At 36.0% G+C, this 25,899-nt stretch overlaps 1 protein-coding gene and 1 pseudogene across 1 annotated transcript in view; both read left to right on the top strand.

The window, feature by feature from the left end:
- Positions 1–25,899, top strand: part of CUL5 (cullin 5) — a 91,094-nt gene that overhangs the window by 24,766 nt on the left and 40,429 nt on the right. Inside the window, exons 3-5 of the mRNA XM_069470923.1 lie at positions 18,709–18,808; positions 22,302–22,478; positions 24,288–24,429. Coding sequence (XP_069327024.1) covers positions 18,709–18,808; positions 22,302–22,478; positions 24,288–24,429 — 419 coding nt within the window. The remainder of the gene's footprint in view (positions 1–18,708; positions 18,809–22,301; positions 22,479–24,287; positions 24,430–25,899) is intronic.
- On the top strand, positions 1,377–1,735 carry LOC138383852 (small ribosomal subunit protein uS10-like; annotated as a pseudogene).

Raw genomic sequence — 25,899 nt, 5'->3', positions numbered from 1 at the left:
TGGTCTGTTTACCTATTAAAAATTACTACTAGTGTGGTGTTGGGTCCTCAAGACATTCCCCAGGTTCAGTGATTTGCTAGGGGACGCCCAGGACCAAACATAGAATGATACTCACAGCTATGATATATTACAGTGAAAGGATACATAGCAAAATCAGCAAAGGGAAAAGGTACATGGGGTGAAGTTTGGGAAAAAATAAGCACAAGCTTCCAAGAGTTCTCTCCCAGGAGAGTCACACAGGACACACTTAATTTTTCCAGTAAAAAGATTGATAACATGTGTGATGTGTTGTTTACCAGGGAAGCTCGTAGAGACTCAGTGCCCAGTGTTTTTATGGGGGCTGGTCACATAGGCAGTCTCTGCCTGGCATGTACCAAAATCAGTATAAACCACATTGTTTGTATAAACAATTTAGGTACAGTGAGCCACTTTTATCATTTCAGGAAAGTTTTATGTAAGTGTAGGAAACAACTGTTCAAGTTCTAAGTTACCAGCCGAGAGCTAACCTTACAAGCAGGCTTTCTAAGGAATACAGTCTCAGGTCTGCTGTGTTAACTCTTGGCCTTTGGCCAAAATGTCTTTAGAGCAAAAGTATTGTCAGTATGCACCCCCCATGCAGCAGGACAAGACTGACCTGTAGTGTAGTACCTCAGTTATGCCTTTGATCTAGCTAGCTAAAACAAATCCCATTTACCATAAGGTTTACCTTAGAAAACAAAGTGGCTTTCTCCTTCAGTTTCTGTATGAATCTTTTTTAATATGGCCTCAAGTGTCAACTCAGAACAGCACAGCTAAGTCCAGTAAGTTGAAGCAGACCTGAAAGCCTTCCAGGATTGAGGCAGTGTCGTAATAGGGTACATACACAAATATAATCCCAGAGGGCACATGTGGAACCCCTGGAAATAAAGAGTTTAAAATTGTTAGGGTACCCCAAGCCACATATACATTAGTCAGGTATTACAGGTTTACCTGTGTGTGGCCTCATACCATGGGGCCTTGCATTCTAGGGTTCCCAATCTAGTCCAGTTAATTCATTGCAGGCCTTGGTTTCAGATGGACTACCTTAAGGCAGTTCCAGTTTTGCTTATCCATCACACCTGTTCATTTGTTTCACTAGTGTGAATGATATCTGGAGGTTTTATGCATGGGAAATGAAGAAGCTGGGACTGTTCCCTGCTGTCTCAGTGTCATTAGGTGTGGTGGTAAGCTTGGCAATCAGTTTGATGTAAAAGTACTCATGCTTTTGGAGAGAGACGCGGTCGCAACGGAAGCATGGTGTGCCTGCTTCTGCTCCTGACTTAACCGCTGTTCGTGCCTGCTTCTGCTCCTGACTTAACCGCTGTTCGTTCCCGCTGAGGAACAGGTCACCCGCAGCCATGGCTTTTAAAGATACTGGAAAAACACCCATGGAGCCAGAGGTGGCAATTCATCAAATTAGCATTACGCTAACCAGCTGCAACGTAAAATCCCTGGAGAAGGTGTGTGCTGACTTGCTTAAAGGCACAAAGGAAAAGAATCTCAAAGTAAAAGGACCAGTTTGGATGTCTACCAAGACTTTGCGAATCACTACAAGAAAACCACCTTGTGAAGGTTCTAAGATTTGGGATCGCTTCCAGATGAGAATCATCAAGCGACTCATTGACTTGCACAGTCCTTCTTAAGATGATTAAGCAGATTACTTCCACCAGTATTGACCTAGGAGTGTAGGGTTGAGGTCACCATTGCAGATGCTTAAGTCAACTGTTTTAATAAATTGATTACCAGTTGTTAAAAATAAATGAATAAAATTACAGCAGCTTGGAAAGGCAACCCTGAGAGATTTTCTTTAGGAAGAGGGAAAAGCTTTCAGCATTAGTTCTGAAAAGCAAAAATCATTAAATGTCCTCCTCCCCTGTGCCTTCCCAGGTGTGATAGGTTTTGTTTTTTCTCCATTATAAAATTAGTGTAGCAGCTAGGTGTAGTGGCTCACAACTGTAATCCCAGCTACTTTGGGAGGCTCAGGTGGGAGGATTGCTTGAGCCCAAGAGTTTGAGACCAATCTGGGCAATGTGGTGAAACCTCATCTCAAAGAAAAAAAACTGTATATGAAAATCAGTGTATCCCATTCAGTAATGAAAACTTCATTTTTTCTTAATCATCCAGACCTGCAAAAGAACAAAAGCATTTTTTTCCAGAAAAACATTTTTGTACAACTTAATTAAAAAGGCATAATCATGGTTAGGAATTGGTTAGGACAAAATCTTGAATTTTCAAAACTTTTCAAAATGGGTTTATGTTACCTCCCACCTGTTTTGTCCTGATGATCATTTATCTAATGAGTAGCCTAGAAAAAAATCAGTTTCTTTCTGGGGGCAGCTGCATTTAATAATCAAATTGACTTACTAAGATGCATGTACCAGGAATGGTGAGAGGAAGATGAGAGAAATAGAGCCAGGTTATTAATCTGTTGTTGCAAACTATAACTAATCCAGAAAGCCAAACACAAGTCAGTAGCAATGAGACATCTTGAGAAGGGGTCAAAGTTCAATCTGTATTGACTGGGTTAAGGGTTTACATTCTTTGCGATGTGCTATCTTCCAACTTGCAGCTTTTGGCAGGAACCACAAGTTAGGAATGCAGTTAGTATCCATATCACATATATAAGACCAGTCAGCAGCTTGATTTCAGATGGTCCCATCAGAGAATAAGCCTTTTTCTGGGAGCTTCTGAAATTGTTGAGATGGTCCAGCCAGAATCCATGATGTTTTCATAGTTTTTGACTCCACAGAAATGTGTCTTTTAAATCTTCAGTAGTCTTTGAGGCAAAGTCCTGTTTATTAAGCATATGCCTGCTTTCAGTTTAGCACAGCTTGTGTTGAGGTTGCAATGGCCTAGTAACAAACAGTATCAGGTTTGAGCTAGCAACCTGATTAGTGTCAGATCCAGGAAGTTAAGATCTGTGAATTCAGTATTCTAAAAAAGTTGGTGTCTTCTTTGGCAGCAGCAAAGTTAAGATGCTGCAAGCCTCCCTGTCATGTTCCAAGTTCAAGTGACAATCAAAACTGGCCTAAGCCCTTTTTATCTTGTCAGTCTTAGAATCCAAATTGATCTGCTCAAAAATACACACATCAGGCTGGAAAATCATCAGCCTCTAAGGGTCAGACGTCTGATTTTACAAGAGCTCAGTAGCAGTGAAAAAACTGTACTTTAGAACTCTAAAAGCGTATTTCTAGCAGATTTCCTTTGTTTTCATGTTGTCTGCCTTTTTCCAGAGGCACCAGTAGGTAAAAATCAAACATGATTGATTATGGAGACTTACTCTGTTCCCAGTACTCAAAAGAGTTTAAATTTCAATCCCTTCATCAACAGAAAAAGTGAGATTCTGTCTAATTTACCTGATTGAGATAATCCCTCTAGCATTTGTGAAATGACCAGCATATAACATATTATATCACTGTTTATCATACATCTAGATGCAATAGCTACAAAATACAAAGCCATGTTTTAAACACCACCCCCTACCTTTTTTTGGTCTTATTTTAAATTTAATCACACCTCTAGCAATAAATTCAGTAATTATAAGATTAACATTACAGCTGCTGGGAAATCCTGACTGGAATGTAAGGGTTAGGGAGGGACTGTTGTAGTAGCTGCAGCTAGGCTGAAGAAACAGCTGTAATGATTCTCTCCCCCTACTCCCTTTTCTCCTCTAGTTTATCTAAACTTTGTTCCAGCCCTGGACTCTGATTTAGCTATTACTTTTTCATACTTAGAGGAGAAAGCAGTACAAACTTTGAACATTTTTGATCCACCCAGAACTCACCTTTGGGAACTTGTGGGCCTATTCTCTCCCACCTGGAGGTAAGAACAAAAGCTATGCTATGCTTTGTCTCTCCTCTCTTTAGTCAGTATGACCAGAAATAGCCTGAGGAATGAGATAGTTCTAATCTCAGGAGAGTTGGCTATCATTTTCATTTCATAGGTAATTTGAAAGACATGTAATTTCGGCCGACAGAGCTCAGCTGCTGTTTCATACCGTGAATGATTTTGTACCAGCATTTTTCATCCTACTACTTCTTCCTTCCTCATGAATCCTACTTCTGACACTGACACCAATGGTGTCGGCAGTCCCAAGATCACCCTTAGGTTCAGTGATTGCTAGGAAGACCCATTAGACTCACCACATAGTTATATTCATGGCTACGGTTTGTATAGGGAAAGATGCAAAGTGAAATCAACAAAGAGAAAAGATACATGTGCCAAGGTCCAGGGGGAAACCATGTACAAGCTTCCAAATGTCCTCTCCCAGAGAAGTCACACAGGATGAGCTTAATTCCTCCAGCAACTAACTGTGACAACACATAAAATTTTGTCTGCCAGGGAAGCTCATTAGAGACTTAGGGCCCAAGGTTTTTATTGGGGGCTGGTCGCATAAGCACATTCTACCTGACACATACCAAAATTCCAGACTCCCAGAAGGAAAGCAAGTGTTCAACATAAATCACAGTGTTGGTTGAGTGTCCTCAGGATACTCAAGTCCTCAGGATGGAAAAAAAAAAAAAGAAAAATCACACTCTTTGTATACACAGTTTAGGTATAGCGAGCCATTCTTATCAAGAAATGGTGAGAATCCTCCCAAAATCCAGATTCCCAGTTGCCAGCCAAGGGCCAGCCTTGCACACAGGTCTTTCTAAGGATAGCAGCAGTCTCAGGCCTGCTATAATAACTTTTTTCAGCACACCAGTAAAATACCGTATCACTGAATTGTAGATGTGTGATTGCATAACCTATGCATATTGAGCTGTTATGCTCATTTTCTTGCTTTATCACATAGAAAATATTTTAATAACGTAGAACTTGCATCATATCAGTTATATCTATAATTCTCCCCTTTGAGAAATTAAAGTTCAATAAGAAACAGCTGAGGCTTTTTAAAGCTTTATAGCATTCACGTATATGTTAAGTTTTTCTTAAATTATTTGATTAAACTATTTCATGAATAATATGTTGAATGTTGTGGGGATTTCTTTGTTGTTTCTGCCAGTCTGTGTTGATATGATTTATCATCTAGAATAATGCTTGTTCTCTAAGTACTCCTGACAGAAAAGGGCCGTGGAGTGGGGGTGGAGAGCCTACAGCCGTAAGGTTACATATAGCCTTCTAGGTCCTCAAATGCGGCCTTATGACTGAATCCAAATTTTACAGAACAAATTATTTTTATTAATGCGTTTTTGCCCATCTTTTATATTTTTATTTTATTTTTAAAATGAATGTATTTAAGATACCAAAGAATAAAATAAGTTTCAACGAAATAATCCTCCTAGATGGATCGGCACAATTAGAACATTAGTAAGCCATAAGGGCTAAATTAGGGCTGCTACATTCATGATTTAGTTCTAACTTCCCCCATCTGACTGGCAACACTACTACACGAGGCTGTTGGTGAGACTTCATGGGGGTCCAGTACGCCAGTCTGTTATCATCTTTTGACAGTGGTGCACTGTATTTCTGTTTGAGGTGGGATTTGTTGCACAGTTCGACAGTATTTTTTAATTCTGTCTGCTTAACAGCCCACTATGTCAAGATCAAGAGAATGCTGAAGGAAGAAAACAGATTTTTAAATGAGAATTGGGAATTGCAATTTAATCTTGTTTCTCCTAAAGATAGGATGATTTGCTTGCTTTGTGATACTACAGTATCAACATTAAAGAAATTCCATGCTTATCAGCGTTATGACACTCATAAGGACCACAGATATTAATATTTCAAATTAGAGGGAGAGGCATGGAAGGTTATATGCAGAAATTAAAAGATGAAAAGCAAAAACAAAGGCAATTCTTTCAAGCAGCAATAAGACCTGGAAATAATGCCACTGAAAGCAACTTATAAAGTAGCTTATGTATTTGGGGAAAAAAGGGAAGCCATTCAGTGATTTAGAAATTGTGAAAGAATACATTGTCAAAGTTGTAGGATGCTTAGATCTTAATAACATTTCAAAGTACTAACAACTACCTCTTTCAAGGAGGACCATAACTGATCAGCAGCGTGAATTAGCCTTCAACTTAACAACTTCATGCAATACTTCAGAAGGAAAATATATACTATGCAATCGTTTTGGATTAAGCAACTGATACTACTGACTGAGCGCAGGTTCTATACTTCATTTAGCTCATAACAAGATTTTCTTTGCTACGAAAGTTACTCGCTTTGGGTATTCTTGTGAACAGAACATGGGGAATAGATACCTTCAAAAACTTTTAAGATACGTGTCATGAAGTTGGACTGAATTTGGTAAATTTTGTGTGTCTGTATAGACTGTGCACCTTCCATGACAGGAAAACCTGAAGAGTTTATTGCACAGATCAAAAAAGTATACAGCAACAACAAAAATAAATAAATGTGACCTGATTAAATTAAAAAGCTTATGCACAGCCAAAGAAACTGTCACAAGAATAAACAAGACAACCTACAGAATGGGAAAAAAATTTCGTATGCTACACATCCGATAAAGTACTGATAACTAGAATCTATTTAGAACTCAGGAAAATCAGCAAGAAAAAATCAAACAACCCTATCAAAAAGTGGGCAAAGGACATGAATATAAATTTTTCAAAAGAAGACAGAAGAATGGCTAACAAACATAAGAAAAAATGCTCAACATCTCTAATCTTCAGGGAAATGCAAATCAAAACCACAATAAGATATCACTTAACTCCAGTGAGAATGGCCTTTATCAAAAAGTCCCAAAACTTATGTTGGCATGGATACAGAGAGACAGGAACACTCATACACTGCTGGTGGGACTGCAAACTGGCGCAACTTCTGTGGAAAGCAATATGGAGATACCTTAAACAGATACAAGTAGACCTACCATTTGATCCAGCAATCCCATTATTGGGCATCTACCCAAAAGAACAAAAGACATTCTGTAAAAAAAGACATCTGCACCTGAATGTTTATAGCAGCACAATTCACAATTGCAAAGATGTGGAAACAGCCCAAGTGCCCATCAATACACGAGTGGATTAATAAAATATGATATATGTATACCATGGAGTACTACTCAGCTATAAGAAATAATGGTGATATAGCACCTCTTGTATTTTCCTGGATAGAGCTGGAACCTGTTCTACTAAGTGAAGTATCCCAAGAATGGAAAAATAAGCACCACATGTACTCACCGTCAAATTGGTTTCACTGATCATCACGTAAGAGCACATTTAGGAATAACATTAATTGGGTGTCAAGCAGATGGGGGTGGAGGGAATGGGTGTATACATACATAATGAGCGTGATGCGCACTGTCTAGGGGATGGACATGCTTGAAGCTCTAACTCGGGAGGGGGATGGGGGGGCAAGGGCAATATAAGTAACCTAAACTTATGTACCCCCATAATATGCTGAAATAAAAAAAAAAATTACCTTAAAAAAAAAAAGTATGAACAAACCCAGATGCTCTCATTTCTTTTCGTTGTATCTTGCATCAGCAAAATCTCTGTGCTAAAGCTTCTATTGTATGTGACACTTGGCAACAAGTTGTAAGTATTGTTAACTATATTCATGCAAATGCAACACAGCATCATCAGTTTCTTAACATGCTAAAGTTGAAAAATGAGATATTCAGTGTGGATTTGCCATATCATTCTAAAGTGTGTTGGCTATTGCAGGGACAGGTGCTAGCTAAAATTTTATGTTTGCGAGAACAGATAGTAAATTTTATGAAGAACAGAATCAGCAATGTGAATTATTGAAAGAAGATTTCTGTAGTTCTATAGGAATGCAGCATTTTTGTGTGATACCATGTCAAAACGACTTGAATATTTCTTTGCAAGGTAAAACTAAGTCTGCATATGATGTGTGGCCAAAAAAAGTCCAAGCATTTCAAAAAAAAGCTATCTTTGTTCACAACACTTCTTTAAAAGGAAATTTCAGCTGAGTGTTTTCCCTAGTTAGTAAAGGTCATTGATGAGCAGGCTGATACATGTGAATCATTTGAAGAATATGTAGCTGTTACAGACCAATTGATTGGAGAGTACAGTGAAAGTTTCACTGACTTTGGGAATCACAACATCACACTGAAATTAGCATTTCAGCCTTACCTAGTTGATATCATCAAGGCACCTAAAGAACTACAGATGGAGTTGATTGAGCTCTCAATAGATGACATTTTAAAGTCATTGTTTGACACTGAGAAAGATCCAGTTGAAATATGGAAAAATGTAGTATAATACCCATACCTTCGGCAACGTGCTCAAAAAATGCTTTCTTGGATTTCAACCATTTATTGCTGTGAATCTACATTCTCCTACCTAACCCAAATCAAGGCACCCTTAAGGTCACAAATGACAGATACCCTTTTAGAGGATCAGCTGAAACTGCAAACCTCCATGCTGTAACCAGATATTCAAGTGCCTTGCAACAAAAAGCAGACTCAACAAAGTCTATGAAAGGTTAGTTAACTTTAAAATTAACAAATAGTTTTCATTTTTTGAAATTATTAAGTACATAGTAGATTGTTACAGAATAATGTACGTTTTTAAGTATATCTAATTAAAGTTTCTTAAATACGGCCCTATTTGATTACGGCCAAATTAACGCAGCTTTCCAACATGAAAAGGTTCCCCACCCCTGGCATAGAGCAGCGGTCCCCAACCGTTTTGGCACTGGGGACCAGTTTCATGGAAGACAATTTTTCCATGGACTTGGGGGGGTGGGGGAGGATGGTTTCCAGATGATTCAAGTGCTTTACATCTATTATTACTATGTTGTAATATATAATGAAATAATAGTATAACTCACCATAATGCAGAATCAGTGGGAGCTGAGAGCTTGTTTTCCTGCAACTAATGCCTCTGCTGATCTGACAGGAGGTGATACTCAGGCAGTGATGTGAGCAATGTGGAGCAGCTGTAAATACAGGTAAAGCTTCACTAGCTTGCGCACCCATTGCTCACCTCCTGCTGTGTGGCCTGGTTCTGCAGGCATGGAGTGATAGTGTTCCCTACTTAAAGTATACCTGTAAGCAGAAATAGTCAATAGCCTTGTACTTGCTACAGTTGGTGGCCTCAACACATTGTTTTTAAAGATCTTTGATCTTCATAGAGTACCTAAGATAGCTCAATATGTAGTCCTTTTAGGTAAAAGAATTCCTGAATGTCTTCTCATGGCATCACCAATTGCAAGACCTACAGTGATTAAAAACCCTTCCAAATTTTAGCCATCTTTTGACCATATTAATCATTAACATTTAGGTTGCTTATATCTTTCTAAATCTAAATCTAAGATACTAAAATAATGTATTGCTATTAAGCTACATTGACTATTTGAGATTTACTTCTCTTTTCTCATAATCTATATCATTCTTTCTCAGTTGAAATATTATTGGTGTTTTTGGTGGCATTAAGAGATTGTTCTTCATATTGTACAATGTTCATCACCTCTGGTCTTCACTCTTACAAACTCCAGTCATGGATAATCCCTCTGTGCTTCTCTCCTCATCCTCCAGTATATTATAAAAACAAAATAAGATTCTCACATGTTTCCAAATACCTTTTAGGGAAACAATACCTCTTTCAGTTGAGAACTGCAGCTCTAGATTCATTAGGTTTGACTCTGGTCTTTGAAATAAAAGCCAGAATTAAATAATAGATTGTTTTCAATTTGTAAGAGGTTTTTAAAAAAATATGTTTTTAAAAATGTATTACCAACTTAATTCCAACAGCCACTCTCTGAGACATTATAATCTATACTTTACAGGTGAGAAAATTGATCTTTAGTGAGATGAGATATTTTGCCCAAAGTTCAGGACACATTAGTTGTAGAATTGCTTTTCAACCAAGATGTGTGTATGTCTCCAAAGTCTGTCTACAGTGTAGCAGTTAGGAGCACAGATTTTGGTATCAGTTGGAAGCAATCCAGATTATTTTCCTGAGTTGAACTTCTAAACCCTTGTAGCCAATTGCTTCCTGAATATTCCTGTCTCTTAATTTCCTTAAGTACTGTAAATTCAGAATGATAAAAGTCTGTTCTTTTATAGTCTCAAACCAAAAATCTGGATACTGTCTTCAAACTACTGTTTTTTACCCCCTTGTATCCAGTTGATTACTAGGTTTCATAAATTTTTATACCTCCTGAATTGAACTTCTTTTCATCCTTGCTATTCTTTTTTGCCACTCTTTGTTGTCTGAACAATTACACTAGGCCTCTTTCTCCCTTCCTCTTTTGTTACGTCTCTGTGTATTAGTTATCTATTGCTGCATAACGAATTACTCTAAAATTTAGCAACTTAAAACTACAAATGTTTATTATCTCATAGTTTCTGAGGGTCAGGAATGTAGTGGTGGTTTAACTGGATGGATCTAGCTCAGGATCTCTCCTGAGGTTGCATTCAAGCTTTCAGCAAAAGATCTAGGCCTAGATTCAACTAGGGCTGAATGATCTTCCAGGCTCACCCACGTGATTGTTGACAGGTTTGTGATCTTTACCAGCTGTTGACCAACGATTTAGTTGCACACCATCTGGGTCCCTACATAGGAATGCTTATAACATGGCAGCATGCTTTCCTCAGAGCAAGTAATAAAGAGAGACTGCTCCAAAGACAGAAGCTGTAGTGTTTTTTTTTTTTTTTTTTTTTGAGACAGAGTCTCACTCTGTTGCCCAGGCTAGAGTGAGTGCCGTGGCGTCAGCCTAGCTCACAGCAACCTCAAACTCCTGAGCTCAAGGGATCCTCCTGTCTCAGCCTCCCGAGTAGCTGGGACTACAGGCATGCGCCACCATGCCCGGCTAATTTTTTCTCTATATATTTTTAGCTGTCCATATAATTTCTTTCTATTTTTAGTAGAGATGGGGTCTCGCTCTTGCTCAGGCTGGTCTCGAACTCCTGAGCTCAAATGATCCGCCCACCTCGGCCTCCCAGAGTGCTAGGATTACAGGCGTGAGCCACCGCGCCCGGCCGCTGTAGTGTTTTATAACATAATTTTGGAAGTGACAAACCATCACTTCTGCAGTATGCTGTTGATCACATAGACAAATCCTTGTGCACTGTAGGAGGGAATTGTTATACAAGGGCATGAATACTAGGAGGCAGGGATCATGGAGGCATCTTAGAGGATGTACCTCAGGGCATGTGTGAATATTCTTTTAGGAAAAAAAAATATCACTTTTCTAGGGTTGCAAGAATCTTTATTAAATTATGTCTCTTGTGTTTTTCTTTTTTAAAATTCTTTTTTAAAATTTGATACAATAAGTGTACATATTTATGGGATACATGGAATATTTTGATATGTGGATACAATGTGTAGCAGTCAAATCAGAATGATTGGGATATCCATCACCTCAAACATTTATCCTTTCTTTGTGTTGGGAACAGTCCAAATATTCTTTTCTAGATACTTTGAAATATATAAAAAATTATTAACTGTTGTCACTCTACTGTGCTATTGAACATGAGAACTTATTCCTTCCGTCTAACTATATTTTTGTACCCATTAGCCGACCTCTCCATCCCTTCCCTATACCCTTCCTGGCCCCTGATTACCATCTCTACCTCTGTGAGATCCACTTTTTTAGCTCCCACATTTGTGTGAGAACATACAATATTTTTCTTTCTTTGCCTGGCTTATTTCACTTAACATGTCTTCCAGTTCCATCCGTGTTCCTGCAAATGACAGGATTTCATTCTTTTTTATGGCTGAGTAACATTCCCATGTGTATATATGCCACATTTTCTTTATTCATTCATCCATTGATGGACACCTTAGGTTGCTTCCGTATTGCGGCCATTGTCAGTAGTGCTGCAGTAAACATAAGAGTGCAGATGTCTCTTTAATATACTGATTTCCTTTCTTTTGGATATACACCAAGCTGTGGGATTGCTGGATCATATCATAGATCTATTTTTAGCTTTTTGAGGCCTCTCCATACTATTTTCCATGGGGGCTGTATTAATTTGGACTCCTACCAACAATGTACTAGTTTTCCCCTTCATGTCCTCTTCAGGGTTTATTATTTTTTGTCTTTTTAATAATAGTCATTTTAACTGGGGTGAGATGGTATCTCATTTTGGTTTTGATTTGCATTTCCCTGATGATTAGTGATGTTGAGCATTTTTTTCATATACTTGTTGGCCATTTGTATGTATTCTTTTATGAAATGTCTGTTCAGGTCATTTGTCCATTTTTAAATAGGATTATTTGGATTTCTTTGCTATTGAGTTGAGTTCCTCATATATTCTGGCTATTAATCCCTTTTCAGATGGGTAGTTTGCAAATATTTTCCCCCATTCCGTAGATTGTTTCTTCATTCTGTTGATTGTTTTCTTTGCTGTGCAGAAGCTTTTTAGCTTGATGTAATCCTATTAGTCTATTTTTGCTTTTGTCGCCTATGCTTTTGAAGTCTTACCCAAAAAATCTTTGCCCAGACCAATGTCCTGAAGCATTTCCCCATTGTTTTCTTCTAGTAGTTTCTTAGTTTGAGGTCTTACATTTGTCTTTATTCCATTTCGATTTGATTTTTGTATATGATGAGAGATAGGGATCTAGTTTCATTCCTCTGTGTATGGGTATCTAGTTTTCCCAGCACCACTTATTGAAGAGATTGTCTGTTGCCCAATGCATGTTCTTGGTGCCTTTGTAAAAAATGAGTTGGCTGTAAATGCTTGAATTTATTTCTGGGTTCTCTGTTCTGTGTGTCTGTTTTTATGCTAGTATCATGCTGTTTTGGTTATTATAGCTTTGTAGTATTTTTTAAAGTCTGGTATTGTGATGCCTTCAGCTTTGTACTTTTTGCTCAGGATTGCTATTTGGGGTCTGTGATTCCATACAAATTTTAGGATTGTTTTTTCTGTTTCTGTGAAGGACATCATTGATGTTTTGATAGGGATTGCATTGAATCTGTAGATCACTGGGTAGTATGGATACTTTAATAATAGTCTTCCAATCCATGAGCATGGGATATGTTTCCACTTTGTGTGTGTGTGTGTGTGTGTGTGTGTGTTCTTTTGAATTTCTTTCATCAGTATTTTATAGTTTTCATTGTAGAGAACTTTCACTTCTTTGGTTAAATTTATTCCTAGGTATTTAACTTTTTGGTACCTATTATATTAATAAATAGGATTGCTTTCTTGATTTCTTTTTATAATTGTTCACCGTTGGTATGTAGAAATGATTTTTATATGTTGATTTTGTATCCTGCAGCTTTACTGAATTTATCAGTTCTAACAGTTTTTGGTGGAGTCTTTAGGTTTTTCTAGATACGGGAGCATGTTGTCTGTGAACAAGGCTAATCTGACTTCTTCCTTTCTAATTTGGATGCCCTTTATTTCTTTCTCTTTCTTGCCTAATTGCTCTGGCCAGGACTTCCAGTACTATGGTGAATAAAAGTGGGATACTTGTCTTTCTTGTTTCAGATCTTAGAGGAAAGGCTTTCAATTTTCCCTGTTTATAATAGTGTGACGTTAGTTATGGGTTTGTCAGATGTGGCCTTTATTGTTTTGAGGTATATTCCTTTTATACCCAGTTTGCTGAGAGTTTTTATCATGAAGAGATGTTGAATTTTATTGAATGCTTTTTCAGCATCTGTTGAAATGATCATATGGTTTTTGTCCTTGATTCTGTTAATGTGATATATCATGTTTATGATTTCCCTATGTTGAACTGTATTTGCATCCCTGGGAGGAATCCCATTTAATCATGATGAATAATCTTTTTAATGCATTGTTAAATTGGGTTTGCTAGTATTTTGTTGAGAATTTTTGCATCTATACTCACCAGGAATATTGGCCTGTAATTTTCTTTTTGTTGTTGTATCCTTGTCTGGTTTTGGTATTAGGGTAATGCTGGCTTCATAGAATGAGTTTGGAATTATTCTGTCTTACTCATTTTTTTGGAATAGTCTGAGTAGAGCTGGTATTATATTAGTTCTTGTTTAAGTGTTTGGTAGAATTCAGCTGTGAAGCCATCATGTCCTAGGCTTTTCTTTGATGGGAAACTTTTTTTTTTTTTTTATTTCATCTTATTGTTATAGGGGATACAGAATTGCAGGTTACATACGTTGCCCATGTACCGCCTTGATGGGAAACTTTTTATTGCTGCTTTGATCTCATTACTTGTTACTGGTCTATTGTGGTTTTTTATTTCTTTGTGGTTCAGTCTTGGCAGGTTATGTGTGTCCAGGAATTTATCCATTTCTTCTAGGTTTTCCAATTTCTTGGTGTACAGTTGCTCTCATAATAATCTATTTTTAAATTTTTCTGTGTCCTTAATTTTTTTCTACTAGATTTTCAAATGGGGAGAATTTTGTGGTAGACATTGTTCGTTAGTTAAGCCAACACTCATTCCTGGATCTCTTTTCCTTGCATACCTTCCACTGGAGAGGCTGGATAACTTAATATTCCCCTCTTGGGCCTTCCTTGCTACTAAGGTGGCAGCGTAACACAATTATGGCAAATAGGTCTACAGGAGGTTCCAAGGAAGGCTTTTACCTTCCAGATGAATTAAACTAATGTGTCTAGCACAGTCCTTCCTTTTCCCTCATAGGAGTCACAGGGGTAAGAGACTAACCTGCTATGATGGCAGAGTGGAAAGGAAAAGATCCTGGTGAGTCCCTGAAGAGACACCAACAATTGCCTACCTCTAGACCTCTTGTTATATAAGAAAAATAACCTCTTAATAGTTTAAGCTGATGTTAATTGAATTGAAAGTTTTTAGTTGAATGCATCCTAATTGATAAAGGATGTGTTAAAGTATTCCACTGTATTTATGTCAAGTTCTTACATTTCTGATTATTTTTACCTTATATTTTGGTATGTATTATAAATAGACATTACAAAAATGTATATGTAGTATGTTATGTAATGTACATGTAAATATATATTATGTAAAATTTATCATTTGAACCATTTTTAATTGTACAATTCAGTGGCATTAATTATATTCCTAATGTTGTGCAAACATTAGCACTATCCATTCCCTGAGCTTCTTTATCATCCCAAACAGAAGCTCTGTATACATTAAACATTAATTCCCCGTCCCCCTCCCCCAAGCTCCTGGCAACCTCTGTTCGATTTTCTGTCTGAATTTGCCTATCTAAGTAATTCATATAAGTGGAATCATATACTATTTGTCCTTTTGAAAGGCATACTGTTTTTAAATGGGATAAGTTATTCAGTTCAGGTTTAATGTTATGACCCCCTATTCTTGTTTTTATTACTTCTATAATTTTATCATTTATTTGATATTATTTCTTCCTTTTCCTTTTCCTTGTTTTTATTAATTTGAAAGCTCACTTCCAGTAGTAGTTACCTTCCTGTTTCTTGCTCTCAGAAGCATATGGTGGTATCACACCAAGGTCACACTATTTCTTCTTTATTTCTCTTCTACATAAGGCAACTGAAACCTTTGGAATACTTTTCATATCTTGATACTTCTCCTATCCTTTCTCTCTGCCCTCTTAAAATCTTTGAAAAGCTTTTATTTCCTTCTTCTCCTACTCTTCAACTCCTAGATTTTTCTAATATAGTTACATATTTAAAAAGAATTTCCCTTACAGCATGCTCTTTTAAAAAGCACTTTGGTTATATATTCCAAAAGAGCATGTTCTTATCCATTCAGACTTAATTTCATATATTTATTGCTCTTTATTACTCCTTCCCTTTTATCTTAAGGTATAACATTTGATATAATAATAGAGTGCATGGCTAGAACCACATGCACCTATATGAGTAAAATATCAGAAACAATGTTGAGTGAAAAAATTATTTGAAAAAATTACTATTTGATATGATTTTTACAAAGTTCAAAAATCCTTATAATACTTGGTAAAATTTGAAAACAAATTCAGGCTTGGTTACTTATGTGGCAGTATGGAGAAGAGGAGGTTAGGGAGAGGAACATAGGAGGCTTTATATGTGTTATAATACATTCTTCAAGGATATTTCTCAAAATGTGTATCAGGAGATTTAACATGTCCTGTTGTGTTGTGGTAGTAGATAATAGGTTTTGAATAAAAAAGAGTACATTGAGGACATTGTTTGCTGATGGAGCAATGTATTAGGTGTACCTGAAGGTTTGAGAAAAGAAAGCTGGAGAAGATGTACCAAACTGCTCAAAGTCTGACTCTTCCTTCAATAAGGAAGGGTAGCTTCCTTCTAGGGAGCTACCTGACTCCACCACCTTCACCACACCATTCCCTCTTGCCTTATGAGACTCAAGTCATATTTGAGCCCTTCTGTCACATACCCAGCAGTGGTTTGAGTATAGCATGGATACTAGGTTAGGCACAGGACTCCTCTAATGGGTGACTTTGGTTTCAGAACTCTTCAACAGCTTTACCAAACTTTATTAGAACTGCACTGATTCTTGCTGCTCCACCTTCCTTCCCTGTCTCCTCTACAGGGATCAGACCTACATTGTGGAGCTTATCACTTGCCCAGCTTTCTTTAGCTCACTTTCCATTTTCCTCCTTCTCTCAATAAATCTCTTACATTTCTAATCCCATTTGCTTCTTGAAAGACCTAAACGAACACATGAGTCAGTGTGAAGTGCCTGGCACATAGTAAGCAGTCTGCATATACTATAGTAAACTATGTAAGGGATGGTGGTGACTTTGACTGTGGTAATGGTGATGGATGGAAATGTCCAAATTGGAGAGACATTTCAGTGATGGATATAATTAAGACTGTGACTGAATGTCAGGGATAAAAAGTCGTTGGGTTGCCCAGTTTCTTCCCTATTACTCCCCACTTCCTTCTTTACATGGTAGCCACATTGATTTGCTTATAGTTCACTGTAATCACAATAATCATCCATAGTTCTTTACTTATACTGTTATTTTATCATGAAATGTCCTCCCTCCTATCTTCTTACAGCTTTACCTTGAAAACTCCTATTTTTTGAGGTTAAGCTCAGGAACCAACTCTTCCAAGAAGCCTTCGCTTTTCCCTTCTACTTCTCACTTTCACTCTTACCCTTCCTTGGGTTTCCTAAACCATCTTTTGTTTATATGCATAATAGTTGTAAACATATATTGAGTTATAACCAGTCAATTTTTATATCAGTTTCTTCTTTTAGACTCTAGATGCCCTTTGTTATTAGGTGAGACTGCAGAGGCATACAGGAATGAATTAATCATTTTATAATTTATTCAAAGAGTTATGGGAAACCATTACAGGATTTTAAGTATGGGGTAATATAATGTGATTTGAGTTTTAAAAAGATCACTTTAACTACTTGTTGAATAGATTGGAGGGGTGCAAGAGTAAATTTGGTTTAGTGTGACCTCTGGAGCCCAATTTCTTGGCTCCACCATATACTAACTGTAATCTTGGGAGTGTTACTTAACCTTTCTTTGCCCTAGTTTCCCTATCTGTAAGATGGGGATAAAAATAGTATGTTAGAGCTGCTGTGAAGATTCAATGAGTTAAAAAAAACTTAAAATAGTGTCTGGCACATAGTAAGCAGTCAGATGTTACCTATTATGTCATTATTTAACAAATATTTGTGTGTTTACTATACTAGGCACTAGGCCAGATACCATTATTAAGCTGAGTTTTACAAGTGCAAAAGCAAGTTCAAATTAATAGGCAGACAAAACTTTGAGTTATAATGACGTCTCTAAGAATTATAAAACAAACTATTTGGCTAATTGACATGTTATAATTCAGAGGAGATATTTTATTTTGATTTCTTTGACATTTTTTTATATTAGGGGCTCTATTATGTGTTAAATAAATGAGTCCACTGGGAAACATTTTTGTAGGAATGAATCCTCAATATGACCCTACCCTTTTGTTGTAAGTTTCCCTGCTTTACAACTTGGTAACTAAGAAATCAGTCAGGCATGGTGGCTCATACCTGTAATCCCAGCACTTTGGGAGGCTGAGGTGGGAGGATTGTTTGAGTCCAGGAGTTTGAGACCAGCCTGGGAATATAGCAAGACCCTGCTTCTACAAAAAATAGAAAAATTAGCTAGGTGTTGTGGCATGTGCCTGTAGTCCGGGCTACTTGGGAGGCTGAGGCAGGCGGATTGCCTGGGCCCCCAGGAGTTTGAGGCTTCAGTGGGCTGTGATTGTGCCATGCACTCTGGCCTGGGCAGCAGAGTGAGACCCTGTCTCAAAAAAAAAAAAAAAAAAAAAAAAAAAGGAAGTTAATTTCCTGAACATGTTATAGTAGTATTAAATATATTTCTTTAATGAATGACCTTTTGGTAAAATGTCAGCTTTATAAGTTCTGATTTTTGTATACTAATTTATGAGAGCTTTTGTTTTTGTTTAAATAAAGGAGTCAGGAATAATTGATGTGTAAATGGATAATGAATATATGGGGAAGTTAGATTTTCTTTAATGGAATTTAAATGATTAATTTTCTAAAAAAAGACAGAATTGTATACATCTCTTGTGTTAAGAAATTAAAAGGATTTATACTTGTTTTTGCACAAGAAAATATTAATGGCATTTAACTTTGGGGGATGAGATTACGAGATGGAGGCATGCTTTTAAAATTAAATTTTATATAGTAAATAGCAGAGAATTACAGAGGAAAACAGTGACAAAAGCAAATTAAAATAGAAACAAATGTATGCTTGAGACAGCTTACAAGAGTGCTTGGTTCATGTGAATGAATTCAGGCACCACTGGATTGATCTAGTATGGTCCATGGAGAGTGTACTAAAACAACTTAACATGAGTTTTGTCTCTGTTCTGGTTCCATTATTAATGTTTGTTTATATTTACAGGGATGTGCATGCAGTCTGTCTCTGGGATGATAAAGGCCCAGCAAAAATTCATCAGGCTTTAAAAGAAGACATTCTTGAGTTTATTAAGCAAGCACAAGCAGTAAGTTCTGCATCTTTATTTTAGATTGGTTTTAAAACTACTCAATACCATATTTTATGATTTTGAAGGTAGGGCTTCCTGAAGTAATTTTAAAATGCCACATTAATTTTTGACACATTTGTTAAATAAATTTTTTAATGAAATGACTGTCATTAGTTGGATTTTTTTCTCCCACAGTGATATTTCTGTCAAGGGAATACATTATTATCCTCAATTAAAAGATACTATAAAGAATTCAGTTTTTTATACATTTTTTAGAAGTCCCCACCATGATTATTTTTTGGCTGCATGTCAGTCCACAGAAATCTTTTTTTATCTTTCATGACTAATACCTCTTCTCAAGTTGACAGTAATTTTCTTTAATTCCAAATACTTCTCCAATTATAAAAGCCTTGGACTGTCCTTTGTATTCCTGCTGCTGAGCTGAAATTTAGCACTCTTGTGTTGATATTGTATATAAATGGTTAATAGTATTGAAATGAAGACAAATCTCATTTAGGCAGTAGATAATTATGCAAGAGTTAATTTTGTTTGTTTTCTTTTTATTAACACCTTGTAATGTATTATTTCATATAAACTATGGCCCCTTATCATTTTGAGAGGGGCCTAAGGACATGAGACTATTTCCTTCCTATAAAATGAAGTCTGAAAACTAGAACTCAAGAATTTCTTATTCTTTTGTTGTATTTTTACATCAATGTTTTGTACAATATTAGTAAAAATTGTTTGTTAAAAATCTTGTTAAATACCAATAGGTGCTTAGCTGTCGAAAATTAAAAATGTGTTTTTTCTATATATGATCTCAAAGAAGATACTGAAATCAAGTATATGATTGGTATGGATTTAATCCTGCAAGTAGCCACTACTTTGATGCAGTGACACTAATGTCATGATGGATATTACTTATGAAATTAAATGTTTTATTGATAACATCTTGATACATTTTTTTAAATTGTAATTCTATAGGAAATTTTCTTTTAATGAAAATAAATCCTATTTTCAAGCTTTACTTAGAGACTTAAATATTTCGATATCACAGTTTAATCAAAACTTTTTTTTTTTTTTTTTTTTTTTTTTTTTGAGACAGAGTCTTGTTCTGTTGCCTGGGCTAGATTGCAATGGCATGGTCATAGCTTACTGCAACCTTGAACTCCCAGGCTCAAATGATCTTCCTGCCTCAGCCGAGTAGCTGGGACTACAGGTGCACACCACCATGCCTGGCTAATTTTTTCCTTTTTTATTTTTGTAGAATGGGTCTTACTGTGTTGGTTATGCTGGTCTCAAAGTCCTGGCCTCAGGACATCCTCTGGCCTTAGCCTCCCAGAGTGCTAGGATTACAGGTGTGAGCCACTGTGCCTGACCCGAAACTATTCTGAAGCCAAGCTTGATGCTGTGCATCTGTAGTCGTTGCTACTTGGGCGACTGAGGCAGGAGGATTGCTGGAGCTCAGGAGTTTGGGTCCAACCTGGGCAATATAGTGAGACCTCATTTCTTAAAGAGAGAGAGAGAAACTATTTTCTCAAAATTGATTTAAAAATAGTTTCTACTTGCATTAGAAAACATATCAGCTTATTTTTTTAATGTGTTTTTTTTTTTTTTTTTTTTTTGAGAGAGAGAGAGGGTCCCACTCACTGTTACCTGGGCTAGAGTGCAGTGGGGTCATCATAGCTCACTAAAACCTTACACTCTGGGGCTCAAGCAATCCTCTTGAGTACAGCCTCTTGAGTAGCTGTAAATACAGGTGTGCACCACCATGCCCTACTAATTTTTCTATTTTTTAGTAGAGATAGGATCTTTGCTATGGTGCTCAGGCTGACCTTGAACCTCTGGCCTCAAGCGATCCTCCCATGTTGACCTCCCAAAGTGCTAGGTTTATAGGCATGAGCCAGCTAGGTTTATAGATCTGTGCCCAGACCTCTTTTATGACTTTTGATAAAGATAAATTATGTTTATTTCAAATTGATAGAACTTTATTCTTCAATTTCTGGAAATAGGCTCATAAAGAATCATCTTAGATATTGTTAACAGATATTTAAAAATATACTCAACAGTAATAAACATAATATGTAAGGATTTCACTGTAGCGTGACTGCATAAAGTCTGGAAATATAGACTCAGCAAGAACCTGAGGATGGGATTTAGCACCACTAAAAGCAGACACTTATGCCAGACATAGGTGTATAATTTTAAAAGATTTTTAAACTTTTAAGAAAATTTAGTTTTGTGAGTCATTTTACTAAATGATCTTAAACTGAACTAATCTTGTTAAGAAGAACCAACTTTCCCAAATGGGAAAGACAATATGCATTAGCATTAAAATGTTTTTTTCTTCCCAACTAAAGTCCATAGGTTTTTCTTTGTGTTTTATATTCTATGAGTTTTGACAAATGCCCACCATTATAGTATCATATAAAATGTTTTTTATAGCATTTTTAAAGGACAAAAAAAGAGAAATAAAAATAATAAACATACAATGCTTGGGAAATTATTAGGAAATTGGATTCTTTTATTTGTTGGATTAACACAATTATTTTATTTGTTAATAATTCTGAGGCATAGCCATTTAGGCTGTTCTCAGCTGATTTTGCATAAGCTTATTAATGCAGCAACAGTTAGCTTTTGGCTCTGCAGGGACTGGGTGGTCCAAGAGAGCATTAAGCACATATCTAGCATTGGGTGTTGGCTTTCTCTTCCCTTGTGTGGTTTCTTATTCTCAAGGAAACCAGTCTTTGAGGTGAAAGTGGAGGTCTATGCTTGGAAATCTCAAAATATTGCATCTGTGACATTGTTTTGGTCAAAGCAAGTCACAGGACCAGCCTAAACTTCAGGAATGGGGAAATGGACTCTTTTCCCCTTTTAAAAAAATTGAGATATAATTCACATACCATAAAATTCACCCTCATAAAACATATGAATCAATGGGTTAGTATATTCACAAAGTTGTACAATCATTAGCCATTAATTCCAGAATATTTTTTATCACCCTAAAAAGAAACTCTGTACCTATTAACAGTCACTCCCTATTATCCCCTCCTCCCAACCTACTAAACCACTAATCTGCTTTCTGTCTCTATGGATTTGTCTGTTTTTGATATTTATTATAAATGGAATCATACAATATATGTAGCCTTTTGTAACTGGTTTCTTTCACTTGGAAAATGATTTCAAGATTCATCTATGTGGTAGCATTTATCAGTATTTTCTTTTCATTTTATGGCTGAGTAATATTCCGTTGTATGGATATACCATATATTGTTTATCCATTCATCAGTTGATGGACATTTGGGTTGTTTCTACTATTTGTTTATTTTGAATAATGCTGCTATGAACATTCATGTATAAGTTTTTTTGTGAACATACGTTTCAATTTCTTTTGGATATAATACAGTTTGTACAATAAATTAAAAAATTTTAAATTATGGCATGAATATATTTTGTTTTTATTCTTCAAGCACCTGGATTTATTTCAGATTGGTACAATTCTTTTTTTCAGCGAGTACTGAGCCATCAAGATGATACAGCTTTGCTAAAAGCATATATTGTTGAATGGAGAAAATTCTTTACACAATGTGATATTTTACCGAAACCTTTTTGTCAACTAGAGATTACTTTAATGGGTAAACAGGGCAGCAATAAAAAATCAAATGTGGAAGACAGTATTGTTCGAAAGGTAAGTCAATTTTTTCCCATTGTTTTTCTAATATTCTTCAGGAAGAAGGTAATTTGAAGGCATTTGACAGTAATTTAGACTTTAAGTGGGTTTTTCAACTTCACTTGTAAATTCCTTTTCAGCTCTACTAGAGTTTATTGAATAATATTATTAATATTTTTCTTTCCCCTATCTTTAGCTTGAATTCTCTTTCATTTTTTAATGTCTTAAGCTGCAGAGCTGTGTCTTCAAACCTTACCTCCTTTGCTTTTCCTTTTTTCTTCTTTTCCTGGTTTTATCTTTAGTATTTTACTTTTCTTTGCTTTCTTTAATATTTTTATCTTACTATAAATTAAATTAGTTTTTTCCTCTTTTAAAAATCTCTATTATGTTGTCTTCTGGTATCTTTGTGTTTAATTGTGGCTAAATTGCCGTCTGTTTTTATAATCTTTCTTTTACTTGATTCTGCCTATTATAAACTCAATATGTACTGTGCTTATTTTCATATTTTGTGTAGTTTCTAATTAAAAGCTTTGTGCCTGGTAACCAGTCATGATTTAATGGAAAGAAGTCAGCCTTGAGAGTGAAAGTTCCTAGGTTTCCCTTTCAACTCTTCAACACTCTTCAAACTTTCTATTTTTGTTTTCTGTGTATCTTCCTACTCGTGAGACTCAAGTGGAACCATAGATTTGAAAAGTAAAAAATGCCATTTGAACTTTAAACAACTTACTATTTGCTGTGATGGTTATATTAACAAACTCAGGCATTAATAATGTGGCCTGGGCATTGTTGCCCTATCCTATCCTTAAAATTTGCTCTAATGTTGACAGGGATACTGTAAATTTAGATAACAATTGTTCTTCAGTGGTAGAAATAATTACAATATGAGAAATTTGTGCCAAACAAAAAAAAAAAAGGATGAAAAACACTTGTAGATGATATTTAATTTGCATTCCCATAATCTTTTCCTCTTTTGTTCTTCTGTTTGTTTGTTTTTTTTATTTTTACCATTCTCTATTGATTGTGGGAAGCAGCATCACTTAATGATTAAGAGTATTGATTCTGGTACCACAGTTGTTGGATTCAAAGCCCAGTGTTGCCACTTACGGGCTGCATGAATGTGGGAAAGTTAGCTTTGCTTTCTATGCCCCAGGTTTCACACATCTAAAGGGGAAATAATAATAGTACCTATTTAAAGGTTGCGAAGATTAAATGTGTGTGAAAAGTACATAGAGCAGTCCAAGGTAGATAGTGAATGTTATAAAACTATTAACTCTTGTTATTGCTGCTGCTGTTACTAATATATATCCTATATTTGACCAAGTTATAATACTTGGAGCACTAATGTGTACTCACCAATGTGTATATACTGTTTCCACCATTTTAATGGAAATCTATAAGCTAGATTTGCATATTCTTTTTTTGAGTTTCAGTATCAAACATTTTCTATTGGTCCTTTTTGTATTTTTTTATGTGTCTGCACAAACAGATGTGTATGAGTATTCCAAACACACCAAGATTTCTGAAATTCAACCTTGGAACTATAGGAGAAGAAACATTTTCCATGCATCATATTTAATTTTTATAACCACTGCCTGAAATTTGTACTATTATTTTGACTGTTTTACACATAGGAAAGCAGGTAAATAAGTAACAGAGCTAGGATTCAAACCCAATTATGTCTCATTCTGAAAAACCTATTCTTTACCATTTTGGTAAATATGCTGCTTCTCTGAAGGCCTAAGAATTTGTTTTCCTTTAGTGTTTGTATATGATACTTGGTATATTAATAACTGAAAATGATGTCATATTTTGTTCGTGTTTTCCTAGCTTATGCTTGATACATGGAATGAGTCAATCTTTTCAAATATAAAGAACCGACTCCAAGATAGTGCAATGAAACTGGTACATGCTGAAAGATTAGGAGAAGCTTTTGATTCTCAGCTGGTCATTGGAGTAAGAGAATCTTATGGTATGTTCTGAACTTTTATGATCATAATTTCTCTTTCATGGAAATTCTAGGACAATTATAGAATAGTACTATCAAAGTTATGTTTATTAGCATATAAAGTCGCATCTTTTTGTGCCAGATGTTTTTCTTTAAGAGCACACAAATTATATTCATTCTGCTTTAAAGAAATCTATAGAAATTCATATTCATGTGGTTAATATTTATTTTCTCCATGTCATTAATTTCTTGGCTGGAAAATCTTTTTAGTGACGTAAGTCAGAGAAATATAAATTTGAATTTATAGCTCATAAAAGGTAACTATAAAAAAGTTTTATATTTATGTTTTCAGGAAGTATGTTACTTGCATGTGTACATTCTCTCCTAACTTCTTAGCTTCTGACAATGATATTCTCATTTGTTTCCTCTAACTTAGAATATTATTCTTCCTCCCTCTTCATCATCTAACTCATCCTCATCCTCTATTTCCTCATGGAGGCTTTCCCTAATTCCCAGACTCGGTTAAATCATCTCACTTAGTGCTTCATAGTACCTTTGCTTCACTGACCTAATGCTTGTGTTTATTGTGTTGTTGACACTATATCTTTACTGAACATAGAATGCCTGTCACGAAATCACTCTCTATAAGTATTTGTTGAATTAATGAACCTCTAGAGTTATTTTTGACTGGATTTTTCTTCATTATTGCCATATTTCTTTACTAAGTCTTCAGATTTTCATTAGCAGTGTCCCTGAAATTTTTTTTCCTTCTTTCCTTCCTCCCTCCCTCCCTCCCTCCCCTGAAATTTTTTCCTTTTTATCTGGACTGCCACCAGTTTAGACCTCTTTAACCTTTACATCTAGACTTTTAAAGCAGTCTTCTTACAGTTATCTTAGTGCTATCATTTAGCCCATATAGAGTTCACAAGATTAATTTTTAAGTACTATTAGCATTTTTCTTAGTTACCTCTTAAGTGGTACACCATGCTAAGTTCAGGTTACTTAGTTTGAGATTTGAAGCTCTCCACAACCATTCCTAATTTACTTTTCTACCTTATCTTCCGTTAACCTTACGATGTACTTAGACAACATAGTTGTTATAGCTTGTACTTTTCTGCTTCTGAAATTTGCTTTCCTTACTAATCTCTCTTTATGCAAATCCTAGTTTACTCTTTAAGATTCAGTTTTAGGCTGAGCATGGTGGCTCACGCCTGTAATCCTAGCACTCGGGAGGCCAGGGCAGGAGGATGGCTTTAGCTCAGGAGTTTGAGACCAGCCTGAGCAAGAATGAGACCCTGTCTCTACTAAAAATAGAAAAAATTAGCCGAGCGTGGTAGCATGTGCCTGTATTCCCAGCTATTTGGTAGGCTGAGGCAGGAGGATCGCTTGAGCCCAGGAGTTTGAGGTTGCTGTGAGCTATGATGACACTATTGCACTCTAACTGGGCGACAGAGTGAGACTGTCTCAAAAAAAGATTCAGTTTTAATCCGATAT

Source organism: Eulemur rufifrons, chromosome 6 (assembly GCF_041146395.1).
Source record: "Eulemur rufifrons isolate Redbay chromosome 6, OSU_ERuf_1, whole genome shotgun sequence".
NCBI lineage: Eukaryota > Metazoa > Chordata > Mammalia > Primates > Lemuridae > Eulemur > Eulemur rufifrons.
Note: the sequence above shows the minus strand (reverse complement) of the source record. Positions and strands in the feature narration are given on the sequence as shown.